This window comes from Porites lutea, chromosome 4, assembly GCF_958299795.1.
Source record: "Porites lutea chromosome 4, jaPorLute2.1, whole genome shotgun sequence".
NCBI classification, from domain to species: Eukaryota; Metazoa; Cnidaria; class Anthozoa; order Scleractinia; family Poritidae; genus Porites; species Porites lutea.
The window spans coordinates 43,143,883-43,164,626 of NC_133204.1; the positions used below are offsets into that span (position 1 = coordinate 43,143,883).

At 39.0% G+C, this 20,744-nt stretch overlaps 1 protein-coding gene across 1 annotated transcript; it reads right to left on the reverse strand.

Moving 5' to 3' along the window:
* Positions 1-8,599: 8,599 nt before the first annotated feature.
* On the reverse strand, positions 8,600-17,614 carry LOC140933696 (ubiquitin thioesterase ZRANB1-like). Its single transcript, XM_073383306.1, has 6 exons — positions 16,080-17,614; positions 13,912-13,983; positions 13,071-13,269; positions 11,880-12,124; positions 10,802-11,031; positions 8,600-9,569 (listed from the first exon to the last, which is right to left on the reverse strand). The coding sequence occupies exons 1-6, from the start codon at positions 17,269-17,271 to the stop codon at positions 9,408-9,410; spliced, it is 2,100 nt and encodes a 699-aa protein (XP_073239407.1). The 5' UTR covers positions 17,272-17,614; the 3' UTR covers positions 8,600-9,407.
* Positions 17,615-20,744: the final 3,130 nt, after the last annotated feature.

Consider the following 20,744-nt stretch of genomic DNA (forward strand, 5'->3'; position numbering starts at 1 on the left):
CCATCTTGGTTTCAAATGAACTTAAGGGACGGGGGTTTGGGGTTGGATAGCGCCTCCTCTGAAACCGTTCCCGGCCCATTTTTTCGGTGAGACTCTTTACATTTAAAACCAATATGGCCGCCTGTAATGGTTAGCGCTGAATCTTGACGATATCTTAGGGGGAAATAGGGAAAATATAGGGGACTTCGTCTCTGAAGAAGTCTACTATTAAAGTAAGATTAAGCAAAGAGGGAACGTAGATTTCAAAAAACTTTTCGCTTTTATTAGCCGTGCGTAGCCACTCTTGTTCCTCGTCCTTTGCTACGAAAACGCATGGAAATGCTTGCTATGCAGGCTACGCTTTTATTGGCTAAACCCCACCCTCGTTACTACAGTTAATTACATTTTCATCAATTGGTTTATATCCTTCGTAACCATGGTAACCATGATATCCAATCACAATTCCACATACTAACATCCACCTTGCTGTACATTCAATGCGAATAGTATACTTTCCTGGAGTTATCTGACTTGTTAAAGGATATATACGAGTGTTTACCCACTTTCTCCGCTGAGTTTCGGTTTTCACAAGAATACATGATCTTTGCTCATCATTTAGCGACATTTTGACCATTGTGGCTGTATAATTCAAACGTAATACAACGGAAATGGATGGAAGCACTAGTGGATTCGTATTCGGAACGTTGAATTGAACTGTGAGGTGTTTTGTTCCTTTTCCAGGCTGGCAAGTCCAGCCACCGTAACCGTCCATGTGCCTTTCAGAGCGATCAACAGTTCTATTTTTTAATGACATTAAGGGCGAAACATAGGCAAACCCACGTGATTCGATCACACGTGCCTTCAGTGATTGTTTTAAAGGAATTTTCCAGTTTGGAGTTAAGTGAGTCCAACACATGGCTTTGGCTAGTTGAATATCACTTATTGACGGGTCGCTGTATAACGGCTTTAACAAAGAAAGCGAGGCTTTTTTATTGCTTTTTCCTTTTAAAGATCGGTCGCAGTCTTTTGATGCCAAAATAGTTCTAAAATATTCAATGATCATAGATGCTATTTTCTTTTGTGACTTGCGCCCCGCGTGCATCCCGTCGGGTGCAAAGAGGTCCATTTTAGCTTTGAATTTTCGTCTACCTGAGCTGGTCAGCGGACAGACAAAATCTTTCATACTGACAGACGGTATCCCATAGTACTTTGCTAAGTCATCGAGACCAAGATCTTCCATATTTTGACAATAAGTATTCGTAACCTTTCCTTTTATAATACCTGGATTTACCAAGTTAACATACATAACCAAAGGCCTGGATGCCATTAAAAGAAGTCTACGAGTAAGGAGCTCCATTGGTTGAGCTGCCTTGCCGTATTTACCAAAGTCATTGATAGCAAACTCAATCAAAACAATGTCTGGTTGTTGTTTCGGTAAATAGTTTTGCAAACAAAAGAGGAAAAGATCACTTGAACTTCCACCGATACCCATGATGTTCAGCGTTAATCTAGAACCAGTTGACTTATATACGTGTTTATTCCACCAATCAGTGAATTGAATCGAATACAACTCTTTATTTTTCTTCCAATTTCTTCCAGCTGTGTTGGAAGCCCCAATAACAACCATAGATATGAGACGTCCGTCTCGAACCTTTGTGAAGAGACTTTGAACTCCAGGAGACCGCTGATCACTGAAGGGAACCGTAGAAGTCTGTTCACACCAATTTGTTGAAGGACTAAAATAACAATATAGATATGATGAGCAGAAGAAATAAAAAATCGAAGGGGGAGGGGTACGAGAAAAGAGGACACACTTGCCGGCAAACCCCAAGATTCTGGAAACGCCCCTTGATATTCCACGGTTTGGTTCATTTGTAAATTGACAGCTTGACAATATAGCAGCCAGTAACGTGAATAACAGACAGAACAGATCACCAGATTTGTAAAATTTATTTTGTTTTCCATGCTCCACGCGATTGCAGAAAACTATAATGATACAAGAAGGTTGACAGTCCGAACGATTGCAGCGGAATTTCTTGTTGTAGCGGAGCACCATGGGTAAAGAAATGTGGTAAACTACCCATCCGAGAAAATTTGGTAATCACGTGACCGTACGCCCGACCGGCCGTCCTTCCGCACCACAGGCATACCAATATGAAATAACTCAACCAACAGGCATGGCAACCCAAATGCAACTCGAGGTTATTTTGGCGGGAAATCGCATAGCCACCTGCGTCTTGAGTAGCAGAGACAACTTAAGAGTCAATAAAGACGTAAAAGGAAAGCGGAAATTGTTTTTGTATCCTTGTTGTCTTAAGTATTAACTTAGATTAGTTGTGATGTCCACAAATTTGGAATATAGAGAAATAATAAAGTGGGCGACAGGCCAGTGAAGCTCAAAGAGAAAAAGAGCGACAGAGAGCTAGAGCGGAAGATAAAGAGCTATTTGTTGGAAGAACAACATGAAAATTTTTTAGCGGCGGTGAGAAAATGAGAAATCCTAGCGGCCACCAAGGTGAAAATGAGCGAGTGAAAAAAAGTGAACAACAACAAGTACGACATTTCCTCCGTAAAACGTGTAACTAGGAAGTTTTTGGAAGTTTCACGTTGTGGTCGTTCAAAGCAACGGCAAAGCAACCTCGTCTCCAGGGCGAGCACAACATGATTTTATATTTTGTTTGAACAAACTATAAATATTATCGAGAGCTTCGCTTTTAGCCCTGGCTAAATCTATATATTATTTTATGGTCAGTTAAATTTGGCTTTAACTACCTGGAAACCAGCCTAGTCCTTATGCGTTCTCTGTTGCCCCATTGTCCTCGCGAAGTCTGGGAAAGGGTGGACGATTCTCTCTCAGTGACGTCACAGGTCACGGTAGAGGTCCAGGTTTGACCGAGCCGAGAACGCGTAAGGACTAGGCTGATCGGAAACCTTGTCAACTGAAACGCCTCGAACACAAAGAAATGATTTGTCCGGAACAATTCAGTCCTGGCACTATGAGGTTTGCAGAGCGGCTGCTATCTGGTCAGTGTCGAAAACTTCTCTGCAACACATGCTGCTAAATTGGCAATGAACAAGGAATGCCCTTAGCAGCATGCAAAAAGACCACCATTACAGCTGTCATTGACTAGTCTTGCCTACAAGTCGATAGCTTGCGTAGCAGATGCAAAAAGGGAGAGGGGAAGAGGGAGAATACAATCTCCCTTCCTTTTTCCCTTCCCCCCAATCCCCTACCCCTTTCGACGCATGCTATGCAGGCTGATAAGTCGACCTTTTGAGCTACCCGATGATCCAACACAACGGATGTTAAGAACGTCTAGAACTGTCACAGGTGTCGAGCCAAAAAAGACCATAAGCCAGAGCAAGCAACTCCCATACAAAGCATATGACGCAGACCGGTTTATTATTAGCTACATTTTAGAGAACTTTTTCCTGCGAACACTAAAGCTCCGCTCGTCTATGAGCGCACTCGAAGTATAAAATGTGAATAGGGGAAACTAAATAACATTACTGTCAAATTCAGAAAACCGTGAGCACCTGAAAAATTTCAGGAATGTTGATTGTGCACTGGCCAATCACAATAAACTTCAGGATACGCAAGCAAACCTCAAAACCACAAACTAATTACCGCTGCTTTTGCGGTTTAGTTTTCTCGCGCCTCATTGGCTAATTCCTCACAACACAATAACATTCCATAAATATTTCTGGTGTTCACGGTTTTGTGTTTCACAGTAACACTTTGATGGTACTCTAAATTTGACGGCAAAATCGTTCTAAAAGGAAAACTAGTCGTTGAAAACACCGTACCGTGGCAAAGGTACATGGAAGTTGCTAACTCCAGGTTATGGGCTCCTTATATTTGTCACTATACTGATTTTTAGATGACCTTTACATGTTAAAACGAATTTGAGTCAAGACCATAGAGCGATTTTCTGGTACCTGCTAGGAAAAGCAAGGCTACCCTGTTCAATGCATCCGGTCCAGAAAGTTACCCTGTTCAAGACACTGAATAACGAAATTGTATTCCCTTTTTAAGACTCAATATCCCGCAAAGAATACCCTGTTTCGCGGCACATACCTGTTTAGGTCAATTTAGGGGGTGCACGCATATTTTGTGGGTGTTTTATGCTGTTCACACCCTTACAAAAACGTGACTTTGTCTTAATCATTAGGTGTAAAGTTAGTTCCTTAGCTCTATTTTGTTATACTCCCCTGATGAAGTCTGTTTGATGAGACGAAACCGGTCCGAGAAATAAATCAAGTTAACAAGATCCTCGCTTTGCTTTGTGCTACTCATTAGTGTTTATTTAAAAAAAATTAAAAACTGAATTAAAAAATTTAATTCACAGAAAATTCGTCGATTAACCTTCGTAAAGTGCTGTCCGATTTAGACGACAATTTTAATCCTACCGGCTCATGTGGAGATTTCGGTGTTTTTGATCAGTGGCCCGAGGTTTACTAAAGCGTTGTTGGACGAATTTAATTCTTCAGACGAATTTAATTCATTTTATACGTCACAGAATCGTCGAATTTTATTGCATGGGAGGCTTTGAATTAAATTCGTCTGAATTAAATTCGACGATAACGCGACGTATGAACAGGGCCTTAGTCACAGAAGTTTAAAAGGAAGAGAAACTCTCCATTACCTCCTTACAGCGCCTTTACCAGGAGAGCCATGCTTGGCATGTATCCGCGCAGCTGTCCTTGTAGAATGACATCTACGATTATTTGTTGCGAAGATGAAAACAAACACAAAGAAACACAAGAGAGATGTCTTGAGCATTGCTCATCAGGGTCTTTAACACTGTGTGTGTCAACAAAATGAAAATATCCTGTATTCGAAATCAGATCGTGAAAACGACTGAGCGTAGATTTAAGACCACGATTGCTACTACCTACGAGCTTTATATTTATGCTCGTGACACTACATCCCATGGAACACTCGCGTTCATTGGACGAATTTATGCCATAGAGACGAATTATCCGACTGAGACGATAACCCGTCTAAGAGGTATATTCATCCAGTATTCTTCGACAGCACGTCCTATCGCAAGTAGCCCAAGCGTAAAATGAGAGTTTGTATGGGAAAAAAAGAGTTTGTATGGCAAATAAAACTTACTTCAAATAGATGAACCAAAACGGGTAAAGGTTATCGATAAAGTATAATTAACAATTATTCCTCGAGCCCGAATGGGCTCTGAGTCAATAGCCCATGAGAAGTTATTGACTCAGAGGGCATGAGGGCGAGAGGAATAATTGTTTTAGTAAAATCCAACTAGTTGGTCAAAAATGTCGAGGCAAAACAACTTACGCTAGTTAAAGCTAGACTTAAATCGTTTTTTACCGCCAAAAAGCCAAAGCTTTGCGCTACTAGTGGGCTATAACATATAGCCTAGTAGTGGCTCAACCAATCAGAACGCAGCATTGACAAATAGACCACTAGAATAGCTGAATTTTACTAAATATTGTTACCTGAAGTTGTTCGAAGGCCGATAAGCGCGAATCTGAGGTTAAATTTTTAACCGAAGTTTCTTTTTCTTTTATTCGAATCCATTTTCTGGGATAATTTTCTTCATCCTTTTAAGATCATCTAATCATCATATTGTGGACAAAAAGAATGAAACTGAATTTGCTTTTTAAGCTTTCAAATCTGAATTCAGATTTCGAACTAACCCTGGGTTATCTTAACCCAGCTTTGAACAACCCGGCCATGATGTCGTTGTCTTTCTTTCTACGAAGTTTCTGCGCGATTTGAGCTCTAATCATCTGACCTCAAATTGCGCTGATCAGAGAGACTGTCTTCGACGAAGACTAAATTAAGCCTGCGTAGCAGGCGTTTGAAAGAGAAGGGGATTCCGGCGCGAGAGAAGCGCGAGAGGCGCGCGTTGGGGTACCCTGTATCTCGCGCCCAAATTCCCTTCTCCTTCCCTCTCGAACGCTTGCCACACCGAATAGGCTAAATTTTGCTAGCCTGCGCCATCGACGATACTAGACCGCTGGCTAGATTAGTTTGCTACGACGGCTAAATTTTGCTAGCTAGCCTGCGAACAGCAGACATATTTCCGGTCGTCGCTTCTCTCCCTCCGAAAAAATACGTCTGCTGTTCGCAAGCTAGTGCCACCGACGAAATTAAACCTCTGGCTAGAGTAGTTTGCGACGAAGGCTAAATTTTGCTAGTTAGCGTGCGCCACCGACGAAACCAAACCTTTGGTTAGAGTAGTCTGAAACGAAGGCTAAATTTTACTAGCTAGCCTTTGGATAGAAAACGTCTGAAACAAAGGCGGATAATCGTTCTCTAGCATCAATTCGGCCATTGCCTAGCCCTTACGTATACAGATAATGACCGTTTGTGCAAAAAATTAGTCTGTTTAAAGAATGGCCAGGATATGCCCCTAAAACACAACTGGACACTCTACTTGTATTTGTTATGGGAATCCCATAACTGCTTTACTACCATAGAAAAATGATAATACATTTGTATAAGCATAACCTAACTGGTAATAATGGTTTTTTTACATTGTATGTAATGATTTTTTTAAATTTCCTAACTGGCGCATTAAACTGTACAAATTGAACAAAATGATACGTTAAAGCAATGTGCCAAAAATAAGATACGGATTACAGATACAGACCACACTCGGAATAAAATTACTATAATGATGAACTTTCCAGTGTTGGTTAGTCTGAAGCGTCAGCCCCCCCCCCCCCCCCCCCCCCCCCATTAACGGCTGACATTTCAAAATATTAGTTGGTGTGCCTCTAAGCTCAGTAATTACTCAGCTTCAAGGTTTACTGTAACAATCAGCACTGCAGTATAGGGAGCTAATTCTGAATGCATGCAACGACCAGGCTCTTTAAATCACACAACCAACACATGTTCACTCAGTTCGTCTCAAGCATTTTGGCCTGCGAACAAGCTCTCACGCAACTCGCTGGTGTGGCCGGGAGGGAAGAGTGGGGCCAGATTGCCCAGGAGAGCTTGATCGCAGGATAGTGCATTTGGCCATGTTTGCCATATCAGAGCTAAAATAAAATGCGGTTCGCCCATTCAAAAATTATTTTGAATTTTTGAGAAGTAAGTGATATCTTAAATTAATTAACAGAAAAAAAAAAAAACGGTTTGTAAATTTTGGTGGGGAGCCTGGAAAACTTTAACGCAACCTGAAATCCACTTTCACTCTGGCATTTTAAACTAATGGACTTTATAGTTAACAGTATCAGTTCTATAAGATAAGATAGTTTTTAAAAATTCCTTCAAACCAATGAACCAGATCAACGTTTTAGGTTTCTTTGATTTACAAAAAAAAAAGAAAACAGCAACAGCAGCAGCAATTTTGAACTCTCTTCAGAATGGATGAGGAGAAGTCCCTTTGAGAGTAATTTCAGCTTTACAATTATTACAGAGTGTTTATAAGCTGGAATGGTAACAAGGGCTCAAACTTAAGTTTTGAAAGAAAGATTTCATGCGCTATTAAAAGAATTAAATTCACTGACTATTTTTGTTGTGTTTTAGGTCAAAGGTTTTTTTTCGTATAAGGCGGTTTTTAATACATCGTCAAACAAAATGCTAACATAATGGCTCACAAAACCTGAAAACAGTGCCTGTGCTTACTCAGTAAAGTGCAAATGTGCAGCTGGGATCATAACTTCCACATATAGCAGTGAACAGTGGACGACAGGAAACCACTTTCTTTCTCTCATAACAGTCATAAAATTCAGTGTACGCATAGCTTTTTACCACAAAGTTCTTTAACAAACATTACCTTTCCTTCTCAAATTTCTACAGAAGAAATGCTTACTTGCAAACGTTTGTTAGAGGATATTCTTATGATTTGCAACATCCAAGTCCACTCCTATTTTGTGAGTTTGCTAGTGTTAATTTTGAGCCCTGGTAACTGTCGTAGGTAACAAAAGTGTTGACTCCTTTTCATACAAGAAAATAGCAATACCTCTATGTAAAATATAATATCCTGCAGAAATAAAGAAATTCACAACGAATTGGAAAAAACTCCATCCATACTACACAGCTTCTATTTTCATGCCTCAAAATTATGATGATGATCAAGACTGTTTTCAGTTTTATGATGCACACTAAAGACAAAATAAAAGATCAGCCAAAAAAGAAAACCAACAGACTAGACAATGATTTGGCAACAATATTGTTCTAGACCCTCAGTAAGTCAACTATTTAGAGCTCACCATAATGGGTCATTTGGTTACGGAATAAGCTCTGCAGTTTTTAGTGTGGTCCTAAATATATGAGTATCTGAGTGAACAAAACCCAGAATGTCACCACTGTCTTATGGAGCAGCTGCAATTCTACAGAGTAAATTTCACCCTTTAACCCCACAGAGCAGGGCTGTCATTAAGGTCCGGTGGCTAGGGATTTTCCCTGGCTATGATGAATGTGACCCCTGCCTACTTTTGTAGGAAAATAGAAGAAAAATAGAACCAAACAAAACCCCTAGCTGTTGAATTCCCCGCCTACTTGTATCATTAGCCCGGCAACATGAAATTTTAATGACAGCGCTGCAAAGAGTGACCAGCTTCTCATTTCTCTCAGGCATAAAGGTTAATGAGAATATAGGAAATGTTCAGCCAGTAAAAAAGGGTCTTGACAGTAAAACAACTTCTCATGAACAGTGAGCAGAATATTTTACAAGCTGATTTGAAGAGCCAAAAGGTCATTTTGTATGATGTAACTGTGCAGGGCCAGTTGTTCCAATGGTGGAAAATGCTATCCACTGGATTAATCTCTATCCAGTTATGGGACCTTAATCAACAGGTCGACACATCAATCTGATGCTTTCTCTATAGATGTGTGCACGCACATCTGTTAGTTTTGTTAACTTTAAATTTATACATCTAGCCTATTGTTTTCTATCCAATGAATAGTGTAATTGGATTCCTTAATACTTGATTACTTGATAGAGATTTAGTTGGTGGATAGCGCTATCCATGTTTGAACAACCAGGACCAGAGAGAAGGTTGGAATCTTCTCCCCTGTCTGCATTTGTCTGTTTACAGGAGTAAATACATCCAGAGCTGCAAATGATAATTGCTCATCAGACACTGTCCTACTAAAACTGGCCCACTATTTGACAAAATCCTACATAGAGTTGGACATAATGACTGTTCAGATCAAATACAAAAGACCATTATTTTGAGGCAAAAGATTTATGTATATGTAGTACTATACTTACAAGATAAAAAGTCAACATAAAGCACGCCAAAAAACCTTTGCCTGTTCGTCTGACTCAAGTGGTTACCTCATTGGACATACATGTAAGTCCCTTCTACAACAAAAGTTACCAGATGGGTATTTGCAGCCCAGTACATAATAAATAAGTTCCATATGCTAGTATGTTATATTTTAAATTCTTTAAACTCTAGGAACAGCAAATGCATTCTGCCTAACCAATTGGACTTCACTTTGCTTTGCTTAGCTTCCTGTAGCGATCCAACCAATCATCAATCAGTTGATTGAGTAATGCTGGTCTGGAAGTCACTTTCTGCTGCGCTACAAGGACCCCACCCTCTGTTACACAACAGTCTAGCCACTCATGCAGTAGGCGCTCTTCATTGCCTCTCTGAAAAGTAAACAGCAAAACAAGTCAAGTTTAAAAATCATAATAGGAATAATTTTTCTAAGTGTGAAAATATCACTGCAGCAGTATGAATGCAAATTAAACAGTTGTGAAAAGAAAGCCTACAAACGTCCACACTTGAAAAGGGTTTGAACCCATAACCCTTAAAATTCCTTCAGCTGGTTCTGACTGCCAAGAGAAGATGTAAGGACACAGAAACCGGTTGTTTCAGTACAAAGTCATTTTGATACAACTCAAGCTTCAAAACTGTACAACAAAAATTCTGATCACTTTAAGATGGTGTGTGTGAACAAGGAATACATTTTGGGTGATTATTCTTTGTTCTTTAAGCCAAGTTTGTGAAACTATTTACAACTCGACTGAATCAACTTGTATTGAAACGTGTTGTATTTAAACAACCAGTAACTAAAGACCCATGGTTTTAGGTTGAATCAGAAACTCTTAAGGGGTTAAAATCAACCCCTTATGAGTTTCAGGTTAGACAGAATAGCGTAGACATTCTCTAGAAATATGAAGATAAACTTGCTTATGCGCAAAAATGCTTTTGAACAACAGATGAGTGTTTTTTATCTTTTTCCAGAGATCATGCTGTTGCCCTGAAAGTGTCCACTCAATGTTTTCAAGTTTTGGTTCTCTTTTTTCCTACCTGCCCTCAGCCAGAAATTTTTTGCCTTTTTTAACCCATGTGTTTTCCTACAAGCAAGTCAAGGTCACTAGTGTTGCATTTCTTTAATTGATACAAACAGTTCTTCATGATTTGAATTTGGGCAATTACATTCTGCAGTCATGCAGTGGCGGTAAAGAAATGTACCAAAATGTGTGATGCACTTACATTGTCATTGTTTTGCTAATTTGACACATTGCTTTTTTGAAATTCCTGTTGTTGTTGCATTTGTGACATTTTAAACTCCCTAATGTTTTGCATGGACAGGCCATTTCCAAGTTGCACAACCTCTCACTTAACCGCCAGTGCAAAAGTGTGCTGTATTGTGCTTTGTTGTTATTATTCATGTTGTTGTTCTTAAAGCTCTTATTTGTAATAGTGAATGTATAAAATTCCATATATTTAAACTGGTGGAGAATGATTTACCAAGTGAAATATATTCTGCTAAAAGCAGTTACAAAAAAAAGGGTTATAGGATGGGTGGTTGCATTTATAGGTTGTTGGATTTGTTGGATTTTGTGCAATAGAGCCTTGTGAAAAACTTCCTCACCTCTTCTGCTGACAGAAAATGAATAGGCAGCAGTTTGCCTTCATAGTCAACCAGTGGCAAGTATGTCACATGAAAATTGTCCACACTGTCTACATTGGCTCCTGCACCTAGCTCATTAGAATTGTCAGTTTCCATAGCAACTAAAGCAGAAAAATGTCCTCTTGTGTAGCCCAAAACTAATGGATTCTTCCAGCAGAAACTCTGCTCCCACAAAACAGGAAGATATACTCCTGAAACAAAAAGTGGTTTGGGTAAGTGGAAGAAAAGAACTGATGACTTTCACAGGTGCAACCCTCTTACATAGCCAGCTTTTAACAAGGATACTGGAAAGTTAAACTCATATCATGTACATGGCAGGCAAGTCAAAGTGAATAAAAAAAAGTAACTTTGCAGTGTATTGTAATGATTGGGAAATTTCTTTAAATACCATTAAAGCATAATTATAAAGACAGACTTCAATGAATAAGTGACTAAAAAATAAAATTAAACATTCACGAGTTAACACAAATTACTGGTAAAACCACTAGTTTACATTGTGGCTCACAAATACTTACTAGACGGCTATACAAATTATGCATTTTAATACGGCTACAATCATTGAGTCTCTGGGACAGTAATGCAGTATTAATAATTTTACGTAATTTCTGGATTCCCTTATAAAACAGTAGATCCTTTTCAAAATTTTCTTGCAGTTCTCCCTCCCCTCACCCTATACAAAATTGAAACTTGGAAAAAATTCTGGATACACGCATCCAACATTGTTTGTGGGATGAGGGGAGGGGTTGGACGTGTGTGAATTATTGGGAAACGCCCCAGAAATGCAAAAGTGTCTTAAGACTTTTGCCCATGATAAATTGTAGTGTGGTCTAATTTGCAACAACAGCATTGGCACAAGAATTAAATCAATTTAAATTCTTGCCATATATGTATATGTTGTGGTTCTTACTGTTGGTTCAAACTTTGTTTTCCTCAAAAACTCTTACTAATTATACATTACCATACCCCAAAACAAAGGAAAAAAAAAACTTTGAATAAAGGATAACACTGACAGCTAATACATGTCTTACACATCCTTTACCTTGGAATCTTGCAAGACCAAGGACTTCTCCCCTGAAACTCTTGACATACTTGACACCATATATGATGATAGGCCTGCGAAGAATGTGTGCCAGGGCAAACACATGTGTCTGTTCTAGCGACGTCCCTGGCTGACCGGCCAGGCTGAGAATGGAAGCCCAATCTTGTTCCCACTGATCTTCATCAAGAGAATATTGAAGTGTTTCTGCTTCCATGGATTCCCATTCTTTGTACCGGTTGAAAAACCTGAGAAGATCACAAGAATGAGATGTTACTTTAACAACATGAGATGCAGTGAAACCAAATCACTGTATGTGCCTGGTCACAGCAGTCCATATTGTACAGTTTTATTATTACAGAACTGTTAAACTTTGGAACAATTTGGAACCTTTTCTTAAGTTAAGCCCATCTGTTAAAATTTTTAAACGTTCCTTAAGGAGCCAGCTTTTAGATAATTTTGTAAATACTTCTAGTTAAGTTTAAAACATTGTAATTAGTAATTAGCTAACATTGTAATTGGTATTAGATTAAGTGTTGTAATTAGTTATTATAAACAATGTAATGTCATCATTGTTCCTGAAAAGCCCCTTTAACAATAAAGTATGTATGTATGTATGTAAAACAAACAAACACAACAGAATTGTCAACTTATTCCCAGATGGAATTGATTTTCATTGTTTTTTCGTCATATTTTTATGGAATGCTAACAGTTGGAAACAAATTCTAAAGATAAAATTAACTGACACTAAAATACATTCAATTTGTAACATTGCTGTGACAGTTAAATGTCACTTTGCATAATACTGTCAGAGCAACAGAGTGTGCCATCACTGGCGCATCAATATCTGTAATTCACTGACATATTATGCTTGCATCATAACCTAAAATATCACATTCTTCTGGGTCACTGCATTTAAGCAGTGACTTCAAGCCCTAAAGAACGTGTTTACTAAATAAAAGCTCTGCTGTGTTCAAAGTTTAAAATCAAAGTGAATGTATAAGCATTTTAATCTTTTAATATCATTCACCAGATCCTCCTATAATAGGAAAGTTTGAAAGTTGAATTAATTAATTGCACTGGAATCATTCTATGAATAACAAAGGTCCACCTTAATAAGTTCCATAAAAAATATTATGAGAAGAACTTAAAGTCCATTTTAATAGCTAGTTGATTGACGGCACACAGTTTTACCTTGAACCTCCTTCAGTTAAGCTGTCGTATAGAGCCCGTCTCAATGTGTTATCCCTGTCAAACACACCATATGAGGCCTGAAGAATTGAGTCTAAAAGACAATCACCAGCTGATCGATTCCAAAGGGGATAAATCCTACTTCCTAACTGTTCTGTAATTTCTTCACTCCAGTTTATAACTGGAGACTCAATTTCTAAAACTGAGAAAAAAAGGCATACAGTTAGTGACTTACATCTAATTCTACAAGGTCTGTACTCTTTTGAGCTCTTAAATGCTATGACTTTCTCCACGAACTTCCCAAGTTTTCCATGATCCTATGTCAAGCCTTCACTTTTCAAAACATTCCTTATTTTAGTGTATTTTTTGACACTTAGTGCAACAGATGCAAATTCTGGTGTCCACTAAAATGCATGCAGTTCATGCTTTTATATTTACTGGTTTCTATCTTACACTGGTCTTGCTTTGACATCTGCAATAACTAATTTACCAAACATGACTTTAATTTTCCATGGCTCTCAAAGACAAACAATTAAATTCCATAAAAGTGAAATTCTTAAATTTCATGACTTTCCAGATTTTTCACAACCCATGCAATATAATCCACTTGTGGACCTTAAATCTGTTCTGAACAAGCTTGGTCAATAAAGGATTTAATACATGGCCAAAAGGAGAATTTTTTTTCTTGCAGGAGCAATGTGGGAAATCCCAAGCACGCAAAATGGGCCTATCTTTCCCGCTTAAGTAGAAAATCAAAACACGGAAATAATGCACTTTATCTTGCTTATTCTTGGATTCAGTCAAAAAATAATTTCTCTCATCAATATATCTCAACCATTCTTACCTCTCTGGACATCTCTGTCAAGAATGTCGTCAAACACTTGTCTTTGTACTCTTGATGGGAAGTCTTGGATTTCTTAGTTTTGTCAAAAAACATTTAAGTACATTTTAATAAATTAATAGATAATCAAATCTACATAGACTGTAAAGAGAGAACACAAGCTGTATACCAATAAATAAAGGGAGCATACAGAGGGTGGAGTCAGTAAACACAATGCATCAAGTGCACACTTTAGAGAGCATTTGTTTGATCATATTCTTGAGTAAGAATACGCTAAAATTTGTGCCCAATTTTTGGGACCATCCATGCTACATTCATCTTAACCCTTTGACTCCTGAGTTTTTCTGTCATATTGCTTCAGTTATGACATACATACACTAAATAACATCTCAAATGTTCCCTTTGAGGTAAAGGTGCCTATAATCGGGCATATTTAGAAAGTAGACATATCAGGGTTTCAAAATATATATGTGTATTAACTTAACGTTTGTTTGGAGAGCTGTTTGCCTTTAGCAGTCTCTTACAGTTGACACTGTACATCTTGTGACCACCGAAGCGCCCGCTTGCTCTCTTTCTTTGATATTTTCTTGACCACCACACCATGTATCTGCATGCTCAAGCTCTGAATTGTTGCCAGTGTCTTCGTCCATTTAATTGGACTAATCTTCACCTAACCTGAATCACGGCTAAAATCCGATGCTGCGAATATAGTTCGATCAACTCCATTTGTGTCTGACGCCATTTTTAAAGGTTATCATTAGCACAGCGAGGAAATATTGCCAAAAAGTTAGTCCAAAATGGCGAACGACCGATTGAAATGGAATCATACAATAAACAAATTCATATAAGCAATATAGAAAGTCATCTGACAAAATATGGAGCCTTTCGGAGCCTTTTTTGGGGCAAAATGTACACCTTATTTGGAAGAGCACGTTAAAGTGCACTCAGGAGTCAAAGGATTAAATACCAATGTCCACCAGATTTTTACTGGATTTTACTGCGAAAAAGAACCAAAACAGGTGATTTCTAGAGTTGATTGCATGTTTTCTTATTCCAGTGTATGGTCAAACAAATGTGCCCTAGAAAAGATTCAAGAATGCACTAGTCTATTTACTGTTAAATTACTGTGAAACTCAGAAACCATAAACACCAGGGCCTGGTTCCTCGAAAGATGGTTAAGTTTAACCCAGGATTAAGCCAAATTTTAAGCAAGGTTTTCTTGTCTAAGAATATGTCCACTAGAGCCTACAAAGTACATTCTTGCCTTTACTCCAAGACTCAATGATGATAACATAGAATATTACTCTAAGTGATGCGTAGGAAGGTAAATACAAAAATGTAACAAAATTTTTAATCCTGGATTAGCATTAATCGGCCTTTCAGGAACTGGGGCCAGAAATATTTCTGGATTATGTGATTGTGTTGCTGGGAAAAATACAATCAGGCATGAGAAACTTAAACCATAAGCAACAATGATAATTAGATTGTGGTTTTGAGGCTTCCTTTGTTATGACTGGTCACAGCACAATAAACATTCGTGAAATATTTTAGATTTTTATGGTTTCCTGAGTTTGGGTCCACCTGCACCAGTGTAAAAGTTGTTTATTTAAGTGACTCTACTGTCATCCCCAATGCTTAACAAATGTGGATGGTTTCTCACGATTTTACATATTTTGTCCCAGACGGGACAATCTGCAAAACTTGTCCCAGATAAAAACTGGACAAAATCGAGTAAATAAATGAAAAAGTGTTTTTCTTGTCAATCATTTGTTGTAAATCCATAATTCTTTCCACTAATCAATGACAGATGCAACAGCCTGTTAAGAGTAAACAGTTTCCAATGCAGATAAATTTTTTTGGTTTAGATGTTTCAAAGACAAACCAAATTTGTCTGCTATATTGGATAGGCCATTTAATGGTAATTGCCTGGTTCCAGAATTGTCCGATTATTGTTCCCCAATATGTTTCAACCCCTACACCCAATTCTCCCTTACATGGGATGCATGGATATTTGATAGACCCACAAAGTTGATTTTTTTAGCGTGTAAATAAAGCAATTACCATTTTTATATACTCATACTGTTCCTACTACTTGCAAAATGTTTCAGCAAGCATAATAGGAAAGCATTTATAATAATATTATTCTCTTATTGTGACAACTTTATTCTTACCTGCTGCTAAAGCAAAAGTGACCTGGTCTGTGAAAAAGAAACAGCGCCAGTCTCCTTTGCGTTGCCTCATGGTATGTCTTATTTGCTTTCTAATGTCTCCTGCTAGCTCAGGGCATGCGATGCAGGGCACCCGTCTTAAATGGTGTCCCTTCACTTCTGGAGTCAGTAACACAGTAATCAACTCATCTCTTTTAAATTTAAAAGCCAAGTGAACAAGCGTATGTCCCACTTCAAATACTCCTGGTCGGTTCAACACCAAACAGTCTTCTCTTGTCAACTGCCTGGACAAATCACCCCCTGAACTTAAATAAGTCTCTACGGATGAGGTATCACCTTCAACGACACCTATACAAGCTGTTAGCCACAACCAATCAGAATCTTGAAGGCGATTGCGAATTTGCAACATTTCTTCATTGTCATTGACATCATCCGAGGCTGGAATGTCATAAATTATCTTTTCCCCAGTCTTCTGGTTGGTTGGTTGGATTTCTAATGTGGCCTCACTAACCGAAGTAGGGGGAGATCTTCTTTTTGAAGTAGATGGCCTCTTGGAGTGGCAGTTGTTGTCTGATGGTGTATTTTTGCTGAATTCTTCATGTTTTATTTTAGCGGGCTTTAAACACTTGCAAAGAGCACATTTTTGAGTTTTAGGCCAATTTTCGTACGTACACTGAGGGCAAGTCCACTTATGATTCTTCAACAGCGCTCTGTTCTTGTCATTGTTTATTGTTTTGGAATCGAGCCTCCCGTTGCTACCGACAGACCTTGGCGATTTTGGAGAAACACTTCTTGAAGTGGCGTCCTTATTTCCAATCCCTTGCTCTATATTTTGTCTTCCATTCTTTACTGATTTATTCTTCGGCGCCCGACACATCGAACAGTGAAGTGAGCGAGGCCAGTTTTCGTACGTACAAGACGAACACGTCCATTTTTCTTCAGTTTGTTCAGCAAATCGTGAAGACTGCGAGTTTCTGTCGCTTGAAGTACAAATAAGAGGATCTGTCGAAATAATTCTGTCACTGCTGGCTGTCTCGTATATATCGTCGCTAATACTTGTCTGTCTACTCGCGTCTTGCGTGATAACTTGCGGAGGTCTCGGAGCGGAGCACAAAGTACATTTTACGGAACACGGCCAGTTAAAGTATGTGCAATATTTACAGGCCCACTTTAAGCTTTCTTCTTTCTTTGGCATGATGAAAATAATACAATAACGACAATTTTTTCCTTGAACAACTAAGTGAATGTCTTGAAAACTTGTAAATTAACAAATACCGTCTTCTCACAGCGCCACCTTTCAGTACAGAACGCTCAAACTGTTCCAATTTCAGTCGGCTATTTACACGAGCTCTAGAGCCTTCCAAACCGAAAGCTCCAGGTAAACGCCTTTGGCCAAGGCTCTTAAATGTCATGAAGCTGATTTTCATATTCGTCTGATGCTGCTAAATGTGGGGAACACCGAAAAATACGCGAATATTTTCGTAACTCCAAAAATATCCCAGCTGTCGCCATGTTGTTTTGAAAGTGAAAAGCCTCGTGTAATGACGTCACAAACACATCTGGCATCCTCATGACCAGGTCTCGACCGTTGGACAAAAGACAAATCTTTCTTTCTCGGGGGAGGGATACTTTATATTTCATGATAGGGCATTTTCATGGTCTCTGATCTATGGAATAACTGACCAATCTTCAACCGGCTAGACCTCCTCTTTGCTCGGATCTGCTAGGATGGAAAAAAGTGTTGCGTGATGGTATCTCTAGGCAAGAAAGGTTGAGGGTTCAAAGGGCAGATTCATGAGCGTAAGGAAGACTCACAAAGACTGCAACAGAGTTGCGGATCTGGGAGGTCACATACCCTAAAAACTAAAACTTTAAACTAAAAGCCTTATTTTCGCCAAAGTAATTCGCGAGTTTTTGGAAATAGTTTTTTATTGTTCCTAACTAAACTTATTCTCAAAAATTGGTCCATTCGTGTTTACGGTTCAGGTTGATGAACATGATATTGTGCAGTATTCTTGTTTTTCCTTGTTCGGTTGTAAAGCCGATTAGCTTATTCAAATTTGCGTGTAATTGATCACGCATCCCTTTTGTGTCTGAAAGGGTGAATGTGATCAGGGACGGCAGAGCGTCTTTTCGAGAGGAGAAGCCGGCTAAAGACTTAAGTTGGAAAGCTCTGGAGAGCTCGAGACTCTCCTTTTAGCAGTTTTATATTTTTTCGCCAAAGACGGTGGGACCCCTTGGGGTCCCACAACGAGTGGACCAGCCCAGCTGGCGGTTTTTAATATAGTCTGCCCTGCGAGCAAGTTCTCCATAAGGGGGGGATTGTGGAAATCATGCGCGAGCTTGAGAGTAGCCTTTATGTAAGAGATAAAGCCCGAGAACGGAGGTATTAAGCCATATACATCCCGAGGACCGTAGGCCCGAGGGATGTATATGGATTAATACCGACGTTCGAGGGGTTTATCTAACTTATTTCATGATATTATTCATGAGGTATAGGTTACATAAAGGTCGTCTTTCACAGGGCAATAATTGGCCACTTGTTTTTGACATCTGTTTGTTTGTCATTTTTTGATCCGACCGCAGACAATGACGTATTTCATTGTAAGTATTGTAACACAGAGAAAGGGCGTTTCACGGGTCATAATTTGTTCAAACCACTTTTTCTCACTTAGGTGAGAAACAGAGAACAATAGCGCATTGTTTGTTTGCTAAGCCGACAACAATCAAATTTCAAACCTTTTGTGTTTTTTTATTTTTGTCTTGGTATTTTTTGGGGGCCAGTACACTTGCGAGAGCGGCAATGGATAGTGACGACGAAATTTTCCTAACGCAAAATACTTTCTCTCAGAAGCCTTTTTCCCCTGAGTTGAATTTGGAAGAGTTGGTGGGAGACTTTAGAGAAGTAAGCGAACGAGATAGTGTTGAAGTCGAAAAGAAGGAAAATCCTGGGCGTAATATCGTTGTTGTTTGTGATAACGAAGTCGAGAAGAGAAGAGAGTCCAGAATACCGGCAAACACGAAAGTTAATACTTCATGGGCGGTACGTTGCTGGGAGGAATGGGCCGTCGAACGCAATGTAAAAGTTAAAAAGAATAGCAGCAAAGAGAAATACTACGAAGTCAATCCTGACATTAAGAAAGTCGCTAATGAGCAGCTTGACTACTGGCTTGGGAAGTTTGTTTTGGAAATTCGGAAGAAGAAAGAACCTGGAAGCGTGTAAGTGACGACGAAATTTTCCAAAGACTTAAAATTTTCCTAGAGTGAACACATAGCCTGCATGATATATGGGATACTACTGTATTTTCTATAGTTGCAGAATAAATTTCTATATTTGTGTTAAAGGGAGAAATTTTCTCAGAATGTTTGGCGGGGTCAAAGGACGTGTATGATTTGCTTTAATTGCTCATTATAAATGGAAGGGATTTATTTGTATATTGCCCAGGGCAGCAGGGCAATATACAGATAAATACCGGGTATTTATATAGATATTGCCCTTGCATTTATAATTAGCAATTTATTCAATTCATCAGCCCCGCTCTTCCCTGCTACATTATCAAGCCCTCCCCGGACTTTCAGTTAGTTAAATATTCATGAAGTATGTAAGTTAAATAAAGGATGTTGAGTAACAAAAGAAAATGTGTGATTCATGAAATAAGTGCGGCCATTAACCTGATTAACACCAAAACATGAATACGATCATGTCAAATAGCACAGACAAAGCGCAAATGGTCTAGTGATAAATTACGAAATGGTTCAAATAATAAAGAAATGATCATTCTTAAAACTGAAAATAGTCTGGTTGTTTTTTGTGAAATGGTTCACCTCAACTACAAACGATTTGGTCAGATGAGAAACTGTTCAAGACGCTACCGCCAAACAAGAATCGGTTTGTTTAAATTATAGCCCATCAATAGAATAGAGTCTGTCAAAAGAAAAGAAGTAAGTGCGACCGGGACCAACTCTACAAATCCGTTTTAGGGAGGAGCCTGTTTTATAGAAGGGTCCTTTAACAAGACATTGATGACTGTGGGATAACAAAGTCTCGCCGGAAAATGGAAAGGAAAATTGCTTTTATATTAAGCACGTCCACCACCATCAAAAAGTGATATGTATTGCATTGTGTTTGTACACAGCGCTACAAAAATGTCCATGAATAAAGCGTGTGTTACAGAGGTCCTAAACTTCAGGTAGTAATAGGCACTCTCTTATCATGAATCACTGAGGTTAAGGGTCCATTCCACCGAGTTTATGGGCGCGATCCATTCAACCAAAATTCCGACAGGTCCGACCGGGAAAAGTGGTTCACCTCAAAAGGTGGACCAGTTTTTTCGAAACTTTTCTGGTTGGACCGAACCGATCCATTGAGTTTTGGACCGAAATTTCAGGAAAATTTGGTTGAATGGATGGCGCCCTATACCATTTACCCAGACTCTATACTTGGCGGGCGGATTAGCTCAGGTGGTACACCGCTGGACTTCAGAGCTGGAGGTCTCGGGAATCTCAGGTTGGGACGGCGACGGCGGCAAAAACGTCGCTTGAAAAGAGAATACCCGTTCTTTCAATCTTCATCGTGATTATTCCATATCTAAGTTCAGGGAAAGAGAAAGAACATTTCGTCGTCGCTTGTTTACGTCAGTCATCCACAAAACGTGAAATTAGGCATTT

Excerpts from the sequence above, each read along its gene's own strand:
- LOC140933696 (XM_073383306.1), bottom strand. The coding sequence starts at position 17,271 with ATGCCAAAGAAAGAAGAAAGCTTAAAGTGGGCCTGTAAATATTGCACA. Across the intron at positions 13,270-13,911 it reads TGACAGAGATGTCCAGAGAG|TTTTAGAAATTGAGTCTCCA; the intron begins GTAAGAATGGTT and ends TTTTTTTCTCAG. Across the intron at positions 11,032-11,879 it reads TGGTCTTGCAAGATTCCAAG|GAGTATATCTTCCTGTTTTG; the intron begins GTAAAGGATGTG and ends TTTTTGTTTCAG.